This window comes from Chionomys nivalis, chromosome 3, assembly GCF_950005125.1.
Source record: "Chionomys nivalis chromosome 3, mChiNiv1.1, whole genome shotgun sequence".
NCBI lineage: Eukaryota > Metazoa > Chordata > Mammalia > Rodentia > Cricetidae > Chionomys > Chionomys nivalis.
This window is the reverse complement of record NC_080088.1, coordinates 119,597,495-119,609,551: the sequence shown is the minus strand read 5'-3', so window position 1 is coordinate 119,609,551 and position 12,057 is coordinate 119,597,495. Positions and strand designations below refer to the sequence as shown.

Genomic DNA, 12,057 nt, shown 5'->3' with positions numbered 1-12,057 from the left:
AGAAATAAACCCCTGACTCAGTATGAGGTATGCATGGGTCCCAGGGGAGAGGGATGGGGAGGGACCCGTTGGCCAACCCCTGGTCCTGTCCTGTGAACTAGACTAGGAAAGAGTTGTGGGTGTCTCCGTAAATCAGGCAGCCCCCACCGGCCAGCCCACGGCCCCTTACAGCCCTTACTTCTGAGTCTTTGCCTTCACCCACCAACCCAAGGGCTTGAGCTACAGAATTTGAATTCTGAGCTCCTGAGTCTAGAAACCCAAAGTTGAGGATGGGGTGGGGCTGGCTCTCCCCTAGGTCCTACCCCTCAGATTCAGGGTATCCTGTCCCCTGATTTCCTTATGTTGCCTCCTCTTGGGAGGACATGGCCATGTTGGGTGAGGCCCTCACTGGCCGCTGCATCCATCCTCATCGGCTCTGGGATTCCGGGATCCAGCACTTAGGTCCTGGGGGTCTCTGTGTCTCCCTCCACAGCTCTCCATGCCCCGCCCCCACCCATTCCTTTTCCTCTCAGCCCCTCCCTTCTCCTTTTTTTTTACCACCTTCAAGCTGGGGTGACCTCCAGAAGTAGTTTCACCTCTTCAGCCTCAGTTTCCCCACCTCACACACACGGTCCCACCCTACTCCTGTCCAGGGCTGACCAGTGTATGAAATCCTCACACCTACTGGGTGTGATCAGCATGCAGAGGGGTCAAGGACTTCTTGGTCTGTGTTGTGGTTCTCACATCGTCACTGGAGGGGGACCAGGAGGGAGGCCCAGAGAGGGGGATCAACCTGCCCAGAGTCACACAGCCAGTGGTGACAGGCCATGGTTTTTTCCATTCTCCCTGTGCTGGGGCCAGGAGCCAGCTGGCAGGGTGGGCCTGGGGGATACACAGGGTGGGAAGATCCGCCCTGTCTCACGGGAGGTCAGTGTCCATCGCTGTGGAACACAGCTGCAGGGCAGAGGAACCAAGTCAGACTTTCCGCCCCACATCGGGACAGCTGCAGGCCTGATTCTGTTTACAGAGCACACCCCGTGTCCCCAATCTCATCTCCGACAGCATTGCCTATCTCCATCATAGAAACCCACGGCAACAGCTCCCATTGCACCCCTTGTGTTTCCCAGGCTGCACCCTGCTCCCCCTTCCCTGTTAGCCTGTGCAACTCTGCCAACTGAACAGGTGTCGGGCACCGGACAGGCGCTGTTTGAACACCTGGGTTGTACAAGCCTTTTCTTGCTTGCAGGCCCTCAGGGATACACTGTGGCCCATGACTGGCTTATTTCCTTCACTCCTCTGTTCGTGTTAGCCCTGCCCATGCCATGACCGTGTTAACCGGACATCTTTCCCAGCTCCCAGCATGACCTACCTCTGTCAATCAAATTCCCCATTTATTAAAGAACCATTGTATGGCAGGCATCATGGGGGACCCTGGGACACAGCAGGCAGTCCCTGCCATCCAGGAGCTTACAGCCTCATCAAGACAAACAGAACCCAAAAGAAACGCATCCTAGAATAGGCTAGAAGGCAGCTTTAGCGCTGCGACGGGACCACAGAAAGGGAAGGGTGGCAGTGGTGGCTTTTTAATTTATTGCATTATTTTTAAGACGGGTATAATTTTTCTTTAAAAAGTTGCATTTGTGCAAGGAGAAAGTGAGATTAAAGAAGCCAGCCAGAGCCAGGCATGGTGGTGCACACCTTTAATCTGAGTACTCCAGAAACCGAGGCAGGAGGATTGCTGGGAGTTTGAGGCCATCTTGGGTTACATAGGGAACCCCTATCTCAAAAAAGGGGGGCTGTTCCAGGCTTTTTCTTTTGGGCCACCAACCAGCTCCCAAATCATGACAGGCAGACTTATTATTAGTTTTGAGTGCTCAGCCTAGCTTAGGCTCCTTTCTAGCTGGTTTTTTGGTTGTTGTTGTTGTCTGTTTGGTTGGTTGGTTTTTTGTTTTGTTTTGTTTTGTTTTGAGACAGGGTTTCTCTGTGGCTTTGGAGCCTGTCCTGGAACTAGCTCTTGTAGACCAGGCTGGCCTCGAACTCACAGAAATCCATCTGCCTCTGCCTCCCGAGTGCTGGGATTGAAGGCATGCACCACCACAGCCTGGCTTAGCTAGCTCTTTTAACTTAAATTAACCAGCTTCATTTTTTTCTACCATTTGCCTCGAGGCTCTTTACCTTTCTTTCTTCCTTCCTTTTTCTTTCTTTTATTCATTCTCTCTTTCTCTATACCTTGCTTGTCTGTCTGGTGGCTGCCTAGCTTCTTGCCCTGGGCATGTCCCTCTTTTTCTTCCTCATTCTCTCCTCTTCCTTTCTCTTTCTCAAGATTTCTCCTCTATCCTCTTTGCCCGTCAGCCCCACCTATTATCCCTTTTCTGCCTAGCTATTGGTCGCTCAGTTTTTTATTAGACCAATTGGGTGCCTTAAGCAGGCAAGATGAAACAGATGTAACACATCTTTACGTAATTAAACAAATGCAGCATAAACAAATGTAACACATCTTTGCCGAGTTAAAATAATATTCCACATCAGGGGACCAGCAAGACGGCTCAGCAGGTAAAGGTGCTTACTGCAAAGCCTGACAAATTGAACTCAATCCTTGGGAACCATGTGGTAGAAAAAGAGGACTCTGGGAAGTTGTGCTCTGACGTCCATATGCACACCATGGTACATGCACACACGTACATATACACAAAATAAATAAATGGGGTGGTGAAGAAAGAAGCAAGAGGCATGGAGACGCATACTTATAACCCCAGCAATTGGAGGGCTGAGGTGTGCAGATTGTGATAGGCCAGCCTGGCCTGATACTGAGACTCGGGGTGGGGAGGCAGCATGCCTGGACGGGAACAAACTGTACGAAGGCCCCAAGGCAGGAACTGGACTTCTGTGGAAGCCCGAGTGTGTACAGGCTGTGGGACCTGGTTTGCTTTAACTGAATTAATCCGGTGCTAAAAGTCTTCAGCTAAGGAGAGATGTGCCTGGTTGTATATGGGGGAGAGGTGAGTTGCACTATATGTATGTTAAGACAGGGTCTCATGTAGCCCAGACTGGCATTAAACTCACTACATAGCTGAGGATAACCTTGAACTGCTGCTCCCACTGTCTCCCGCTCTCTCTGATCTGGATTTACAGGTGTGTGCCACCGTGCCAGGTTTGTGTGGTGCTGGGGGATCAAATCCAGGACATCATAAATGCTAGGGTCTACCATAAATGCTCTATCATAAATGCTCTACCCACTGAGAAACACCCCCAACCCTTGCTTATTTTTATTTCTTGTGATTTTGTGTCTGCTGAATGGCATCAGGCTTTCTCTCTCCAGTTCTTTTTGTTTAAATGGCTCTGAAATATTCACATACCAAAGTCGTGTAGGAGCCTGAACCTGGGAAGGGAGGGGCCTTGGTTTCCCACCCATCCCCCTTTCCTGGCCAGGGTAGTTGTGTTGAGGCAGGGTCACCACCTCACCACAAGGTCAAACCCAAAGCCTCCCCAGCCAGCCCCCACCTGAAGCACTTCCTGCCCTCTCCCTGGGAAGCCAAGCCACATACTCCTGTCTGCACTGTGTGCTCCCCAGGGCGTGGGAACAGCAACCAGCTGGCCCTCCCCTACCTGGGCTCCACCCGGCGCTCGGGGGAGGGAGGGCAGACCTTGAAAGAGAACATATATACACACAAAATAAATCCATCTTTGAAAGCAGGACTGAGCCCCAGCACCAGAGAAATCTGAATCCCCAATGTCAGCCAGGACTCAAAGTTGTGGGGTGCACCCTGGGAGGTAGATAGGGAGAGGAGTCATTTGACAGAGGGGAAACTGAGGCCTGCAGGTGGTCAGAGCTGGTCGTGGTGGAAGACAGAATGAACATAGGGCCCCAGATCACTGATGGTGGACTCCTGAGCTCAGGCTCCATCTCCCAGGCCTGGCCTTATCTTTACAGACGGGTGTGCAGGCGGTGGCCCCAGGTGACCCTAGGGGCAGGGACTTGGCTCCCAGGTGGAGTGGGACTGAAAGGTGGCAGGTAATAAGAGCATCCCCGAGTTCCCGCAGGACCTTCTAGAGAGGGGAAAGGGTGGGCAGGGGACTTTCTTCTCCCCAGATGGCATGGTCTCACTTCTGCTCTTTCCTCTCCACCTGCACTGAGGCCAGGGCCTTTGAAGGCTCCCTGGGGGCTGCTGGGTACATTGTTAGGCCTAGAAGGTCTGAGGCTCATGGGGGACAAGAAAACCACCATCGGAGAGCTTAGCATTCCTGGGCAAGGCAAACATGGAGAGATGGAGACTCAGAAGACCTACAGGAGTGCTGGTGGGGCTCTTGCTCTGGGAAGAGGTGACTCACTCTGATGGACAACCAATGGCCTACCGTGAGGTCACTTGTACAGCCTCTGAGAGGTTCTGTGGCCCAGCTCTGAGACTTTACCGAACCCCGTAGGTCTCAGACCCACAACACCCCCAACCTTGGCCAACCCAGTTGGGTCAGTCCAGAGTTGGACCCAGAAATTCCAGGTCCTGCTGCCAAGAGCATCACAAGCCAGCCAGGGGAGAGGGGATCCCAGTGATGTCACTTTCGCTCTTTGAACGTCATCGTGTTATCAGGTCCATGACCGACCGTCTCACGTGTGTCTTTGCCCTGGAAGTATGGAGTTCCTAGAGTATGGTATTGAGGGTGATTCCCAAGTTCCATCCTAGCTGTGCGGGGAGGAGAGCTGGGTTTGATTGCTGATGTCTGCCATGGGTGCAAATTTGATAATAGTGGTATGCATGTTATTTATTTGATATCTGTTGCGATCTTGTTTGGGAGATTGGAGGGAACACCTGGAATTGGAGCCCTTGTTTCTAATGATAACCAAGAGACCCCAGAGGTAATGGGCTAGTTTCTTATCTGTTCATTACTGGGAGCTTGTTTTGTTCTCCTCTGTCCTGGGGTCACAGGGTTGGGTAGTTCCCAGAGCTAGACATCTGGCAGACGAGATAAGAGTTGAAACACAACTAGAAAACAAGACGGAAAATGCCCAGATCCTCAATGAGAGATGAACTCTGTCCCTCCTGGATAAGAAGGAGTATAGCCTGTGTTCAAAGGAGAGACGTGGAGGCTGGTGGGGAAAGGGACCCCATGGGCCCTTCCTTCTGAGGCTGGGGAGGGAGATGATTTCCCCCATCCCTCAGCCTTTGAGCCATGGGAAGAGAACCCCGTTCAAGTGCAGTCTTTCCAGAAGCCTTGATGTGGGCCCTGCCTTGTAAGAGATTAGCACCCTTTTGGGGGACTCCTTAGAGAAGGCAGGTGTGCGATGCTGTTCTTCAGGAGGCCCCCTGAGCATGCTCGCCTTGGCATGGACACAGTCTGGAAGCTGCAGGAAGTGTTCCCCAAGCACCTGCTCTGTGGCTCCCTTAAGGCATTGTTGGAGAACACCCAGGGACAGTGGGCTCTGAGCCTGTGCTTAGAACAACACAGTCCCCACCATTTTTGCCCACTCGCGCTGCCGTGTCGAGCATCGGCTGCAGGCCAGATGAACTTCCCCTCTGTCCAGGGTCACCCAGAGAGACCTAGTTGGAGATAGAGGTGGGGAACCACAGGCATGCAAAGGCTAGAAAAGGGGCGTGGCCCACACATTAGAGAAACCACTGAAAAAAAAAGAAAGAAACCACTGAATGTGAGGAGGAGGCCAAGGGGTGGGGGGGAGGCCAGAGATAGAGGTGGACCAGATGGCCCAGGGCCTGGCTGTGTGGATAGTGCATGGAGACCTCCTTGCATCCATGCTAATGCCAAGGAAACAGTAAGATGAGGAGAAACAGGCTATCTAGGAAGTCAGCCTTGAACCAGCGACCTCTGTGAGGGAGGGTGCAAGAGATAGTTGGTGCAAAAGCTGTGCGGTGGGAATGAGCCTGGTGTGTGTGAGAAGATGGGTGAGGCTGGTGTAGAGTGTGCAAGAAGGTGCATGCACAGGAAACGAGGTTCAAAGCGTAGCAGGGGCCCGATCAGATGGTCAGCCATTTCTCTGTGCAAAGGGCTAGCCTCAGCAGGATGGAGGGCAGAGGACACATGGTAGCCGACAAGGGCTGGGAATGGTAGCAGGCCCTGGGGAAGCCTGTTCTGAGACCCTCTGCCAACCCAAGGCCCCAAGAAGGCAGGGCAGGAGTGAAGACTTAGTGCCCCCCTTACTGGAGGCCCTGGGTGGCAATACTTGTCCAGGGAGATATTCTCGATGCCTGGGAGGAAGTGGTATCTCCCACATCAAAAGGGCCACCCCCCAGGGCTCCCACGCTTGGCGGCATGGGAACTGTGCTGCGGAAGGTTCTCTCAGGCAGCTTGCAGACTGCAAGAGGGTGTGTGCCACCCTGGGACTGTCCCCTATGACATAGAAATACTGCAACATCAGGCTCTGCACAGCCCTCCTCCCGGTAGCGCAGGCCCCTAAAAAGAAAGAAAGATAATTGTTTTTAAAGCTATTCTTGAAATATGAGTGTGGCCAAGATCTCAAGACTCCTTCTCCTGTCCATTTCCCAGGAATAGAGACTCAGCAAAATAGGGAATCATTTGAACCAGACTTTGGGCATCATGTATCTGAGGTAGCAATCTGACTATCCTGATTGATAGAGGCTGACTGGAGAGCTGTGTTGTGGATTCTTTGGGCTTCAGAGAGCTGTGATGGATTAGTCATGCCTGCCACTGGTAGTAGACAAGTAGGTCATGGTGTGGATGCTAAATATTTTCCTCCCTGCCCATATTACCAACTGTATTGAATAAGAAGAGGGGCGTTCTCATGAGGCAGAAAGGAAAGGGAAGTGAGAAGGCAGAGATGAGGGGAGGACTTCAGCTGGTGTGTCCACATGCAGTGTTCGTACACAAAGGAGGAAGCAGGCTGGAAGCCACGGCCACCTCTCTGCTGCCCCATAAGTATGGAAAGTAACAATTAGGGTGGTGCTGTCCTCCAGGAAGGTCTTGAAGGGTGGTGACAGAGCCTGAGGCAAGTCACATGGCTCTTCAACCCTTCCCATTTGGGGTCCTGTCACATTGCAGAAGGAGAAGCTCTTGAATCCTCACGACTCCTCATTAAAGGTAGGGAAACTGAGGCTCAGTGCCTTCATGTCACTTCTACTGACCTCAGGACTCAGGGTACCCAAACCTCTCCCCCTTCCCTCCTCCCATGGAAGCAATGACTTCAGATTGTCTCAGCCACTTCCCCAAGGATGGGCCTAGATGGTAATGGAATTGATGGTGGTGATGGTGGTGGTGGTGGTGGTGATGATGGTGGTGGCGGTGGTGATGATGGTGGTGGTAATGGTGGTGGTGGTGATGATGACGGTGGTGGTGATGGTGGTGGTTATGGTGGTGGTGATGATGGTGATGGTGACGATGATGATGGTGATGATGGTGATGGTGGTGATGGTGATGGTGGTGGTGGTGATGATGGTGATGGTAGTGATGATGATGGTGATGATGATGGTGATGGCGGTGATGATGATGATGATGATGGTGATGATGGTGATGGTGGTGATGGTGATGGTGATGATGATGATGGTGATGATGGTGATGATGATGATGATGATGATGATGATGATGCTTTCGGAATACTCCTTAACTTCCAGGATATGTGCTCCTCTCAGTAAAGGAAAAGCAGGCACCACATCGTGCCCACTCCACAGATGGAGAAACTGGCACAAAGGCCGACATGATGTGCTATGTGCCACCAGCTGATCAGGGGCTGAACCAAGAAACAGAAGCAACTGTGGTTGTCCCTAAGCGGCAAAGAATAGTTTTTTCCAGGGGCTCTTTATCTGAAGAGGAGACTGTGTGAGTCCTGGTGTCAGGACTTAACAGAGCCTTTATTGTGCTCGGATAAGTTGGGAATCTTGGAGCAAGAGACAGTGCAGTGTTTCCCAACTTGCATGTGTGCTGAATTCTTTCCAGAGTGTTTGGTCTCTATTGAACAAAACTTAAGAGAAGCTAGCTGGCCAATAGTTGGGTTTCAGGCCAGAGAAGGAGCGGGAACTGGGGCCCAAATACTCTCTGGTAGGAGGAGGCTGTCTGCGAAGAGGAGCTTGAGTCTGGGATGTGGAAGCTCCGGGTTCAGTCCCCGGCACCAGAGAAAACTGGGTATGGTAGAACACCCTTGCAACCTCAGTATGTGGGAGGTGAGGCAGGAGGATCAGAAGTTCAAGGGCATCCTTGGCTACAATGCAAGTTTGAGGCCAGCCTGGGCTACGTGAGAGCATGTGTAAAAATAAGAGTCAGAACTAAGCCTAAGGATGTTTCCATTAGAGTCCCCTGACTGTACCCCATCGCTGACAGGAGCTCAAGATGGGATGGGGTTTCCTGGTGGCTCATAGGGATGACAGATAGGCAGAGGAGATGAGGTGTGCCCGGAGGAAGCCTGAGGTAAAAGCAAACCAGGGTCCTTAGCATGGAGTCTTGGGTCTGGAGTCCAGCTGGGACCTCTACTCATCCCCACAGGGTTCCGGCGCTCCCCGTGAAGAACTTGAATGGCACTGGCCCTGTACATCCAGCACTGGCAGGTAAGACCCAACCCAACGAGGCCCCGCCCGCCAGCCTCATGATCCCCGCCCCTTTGATGAACTGGTGGGTGGGCCCAAGAGCGGCCCTTCCCATTGGGTTAGCTTGGTTGCAACTTTGGGTGACGCTCTGGGTAGGCGGGGTCAGAGTCAGGGGAGACGCCCTGCCCTCCAGCCTCTGTGGCATCCACCAACCATGAAGGGAGGGCGTGGCTTGTCACGACTCTACCCCTCATCACTACACCCCCACTCCCAGGGATGACTGGGATACTGCTGTGTGCCGCCGGGCTGCCCGTGTGCCTCACACGAGCCCCCAAACCCATCCTGCACCCGCCCCCCGTGAGCAAGAGCGACGTGAAGCCTGTGCCCGGAGTGCCCGGAGTGTGCCGCAAGACCAAGAAAAAACACCTCAAGAAAAGTAGGCCCCGTGTGACCCCAAACACAACCCCAGAGCTCTTAGGACCCAGTAGGCACCGGCCTCTGCTTGCCCTTAGCTCGCCTTTCACCACCTCCTTCCCGCCTCTCCCCCACTACTCCTCACCGCTTGACCCCACCCCTCCTGAGACATGTCCCCCCCGCCCCGTCTCTGCAGGTAAGAACCCTGAGGATGTAGTTCGGAGGTACATGCAGAAGGTGAAAAACCCACCTGATGAGGTGAGCCGCCCTGGAGGGGTCTCAGCTTCCAGGACCAGCTCCTCCCAGCCAGCCTCTCCGGCCCATCCAGGCCTCTCTTCCTCGCCAGGCCCTGGGGGAGGGGCTTACGTTTAATAGCGTCACACCTGATAGACGGTTTTAGGCCACGTTTTCCATTCAGGGTTTTGCTTTGGGTACTTAAGCATTTAACCCCTGCTCAGGGGCTGTCTAGGGAGGGGTCAGAGCCAAGGTTTACCCATTTCCCCATCTTCAGTGTTCCCCTCTGTCACCTTCCTCATGGCCCCCTCCTCAGTGTCTCTCCCTGGCCCTCCAGGACTGTACCATCTGCATGGAGCGGCTGGTCACAGCATCTGGCTATGAGGGTGTGCTCCGGAACAAGAGTGTGCGGCCCGAGCTTGTGGGCCGCCTGGGCCGCTGCGGCCACATGTACCACCTGCTCTGCCTGGTGGCCATGTACTCCAATGGCAACAAGGTGGGCCACAAGGTGGGCTGCCCCGCGTGCAGTGGGTGGGTGCCGGGTAGTGAGCTGGGCAGTGGCTGGGGGCCAGGTGGGACCCCAGGGACCTCAGACCAGCACGCTCTTCCCAGGACGGCAGCCTGCAGTGCCCCACCTGCAAAGCCATCTACGGGGAGAAGACGGGGACGCAGCCGCCAGGGAAGATGGAATTTCATGTCATCCCACACTCGCTGCCGGGCTTCGCAGACACCCAGACCATCCGCATCGTCTATGACATCCCGACGGGCATCCAGGTCAGCCCCCAAAGACCACACGACCCTCTGGGCCCTCCAGAGACAATACCTGTCTGTGATCTGAGCCCTCCTGCTGTTCCCACAGGGCCCTGAACACCCCAACCCAGGCAAGAAATTCACCGCCAGAGGCTTCCCTCGCCACTGCTACCTACCCAACAATGAGAAGGGCCGGAAGGTGGGTGTCCACCGGCTCTCGACAGTGAACGAGGGCGGGGTCCCCAGCCACCATCTTCCTGGCCTGCCTCCTCTTTGTCCACAGCCCCTGATGTATCATTCCTTCCAAACCAGCATGCTAACAGCAGGTCCAGAACCTGCTTCATTCCATTCACACCCACTGAAGGCGCCTCAGAGAGGTCAAGCAACTTATGTACGGCCACAGAGCTCACACAGCCCTTTCAAGTCCTTCAGGTTGTCCGATTCTCATTTACTGTTTAACTGAAGAAGCTAGCACCTTCAGTTTTCCTGTGAAATCTCCAAATCTTTAATCGTTGTGACTAATTCACAAGAGAGGGGCCTAAGCCTCATCTGTACTGATGGCAGGTCCCAAAGAAACAGAACCTTAAGCAGTCGATGGTGATGGAGCAGGCTGAGGCCCAGGCTGCCTGTAACTTTCACCCCCTCCCCAACCCCTCCAGGTGCTGAGGTTGCTCATCACCGCCTGGGAGCGCAGACTCATCTTCACGATCGGAACATCCAACACCACGGGCGAGTCGGACACCGTGGTGTGGAACGAGATTCATCACAAGACGGAGTTTGGTTCCAACCTCACCGGCCACGGCTACCCCGATGCCAGCTACCTAGACAACGTGCTGGCTGAGCTCACCGCCCAGGGTGTATCTGAGGCCATGGCCAAGGCCTGAGGCTCAAGTTGCCCGCCTTCCCTCTTGCTTTGCCCCTAGACAGGCACATGCCTCCCTCCAGCAGGCGGGAGGAGCCTGAAGCACTAAGGGGACCTGGCCGGTGGCAGTGGGGGTGATAGGAGGACACCAGGCCAGCTGGCTCCAATCTGCGGCTCCCAGCAAGGGCAGCAGAGATAGAACGGCCAGAGAGGGCGACCTCCCTATGGAAAAGACGGAGCTTTGCCCTTCACGCCACACACACACACAACACACAACACACACACGTGTCCTGTTGCACGCACGCGCTCACGCACGTACACCCACGTGCCTCTGACTTCCCCTAGTTTGGGGGGAAAAGAGACAGAAAGGCTCCCATTGTCACATCCTGTGGATTCCACCTGTGTCTCCATCACATCTTCATAGGCTGTGTCCCCTTCCCAGGACTTGGGTCAAGCTCCGGGGAAGTGGGGAGTCTGCAAGGTTTTCAGGGGCCAGTCTGCCCCTTTGCCTCATCCCTCTAACCCATGTCAACTCTGCCACCTGCCCACTGGGCACTGCAAGTCAATGGGGTAGAAATCCCAGGTCACAGAGTAGTATTTCCACAGGCCACTGGGGACGAGGCTGTCTTATTTTGTGCTTGTGTGTATTTATCTTTCTGGGACCCCCTAACCTCTTCCTCCTGTGCCCATCTCTAGACCTCTGTCTATCCCAGGCAACGGCGTTGTTCTTGCCTTTGTACCAGCTTCTCCCCCACTAAAACCGCTCCAGACATTGAGACCCAAAAGCTGTAGCTTCTGGCTTCAGGAGCGAGGGGAGGCCTTGTTCAAGCCCACGCATTGAAAACGGAGAGCAGGCCGCAAAGCGTTAACTTCTCACGCCTTGGAAGTGGGCAGTGGGCGGCTGATCTCTCAGGCCAACCAGAGGCCCGTTGCCCAGGCAACTCACCAGCTCCGCCTCTGAGGATTGGCTGCTGGGATGGAAGACGGCCAAGCTTTAAAGGGACGCCAGCGATTGCTCTTTTGAAAAGAAAAAAAAAAATCTACCAGTCCCACTGTGGGTGGAGAAATAAATGGTCTTTCTCCTTGTCGGGCCTTTTTCTGCCAAGAGGGTGCTGGGTGTCTGTGCTTCTAGGGAACACTGAGGAATGACGGCTAGGGAGACAATGGTAACTAACCATTGGACCACTTCCCCAGGGCAGCGGGAGAAAACAGAGGATGGGCCCACTGTCCTGACTTACAGCATCAAGAGAAGGAAACAGAACTCTTCTCGTCAGCAAGGATATGCGCGCGCGCATGCACACACGTACGCACGCCAGAGAGACAACGACGACGGAA

General features: G+C 54.1%; 1 protein-coding gene across 2 annotated transcripts in view; it reads left to right on the top strand.

Moving 5' to 3' along the window:
- Dtx1 (deltex E3 ubiquitin ligase 1) overlaps positions 1-11,843 on the top strand; it is a 30,495-nt gene extending 18,652 nt beyond the window's left edge. The window contains exons 4-10 of one of the 2 annotated variants that reach the window (XM_057764078.1): positions 8,422-8,483; positions 8,737-8,898; positions 9,073-9,134; positions 9,448-9,618; positions 9,723-9,884; positions 9,970-10,059; positions 10,520-11,843. In XM_057764078.1, the coding sequence (XP_057620061.1) occupies positions 8,422-8,483; positions 8,737-8,898; positions 9,073-9,134; positions 9,448-9,618; positions 9,723-9,884; positions 9,970-10,059; positions 10,520-10,744 (934 nt within the window). In that variant the 3' untranslated portion in view covers positions 10,745-11,843. The remainder of the gene's footprint in view (positions 1-8,421; positions 8,484-8,736; positions 8,899-9,072; positions 9,135-9,447; positions 9,619-9,722; positions 9,885-9,969; positions 10,060-10,519) is intronic. The other variant, XM_057764079.1, reaches the window with a different exon arrangement.
- The last annotated feature ends 214 nt before the right edge of the window (positions 11,844-12,057 follow it).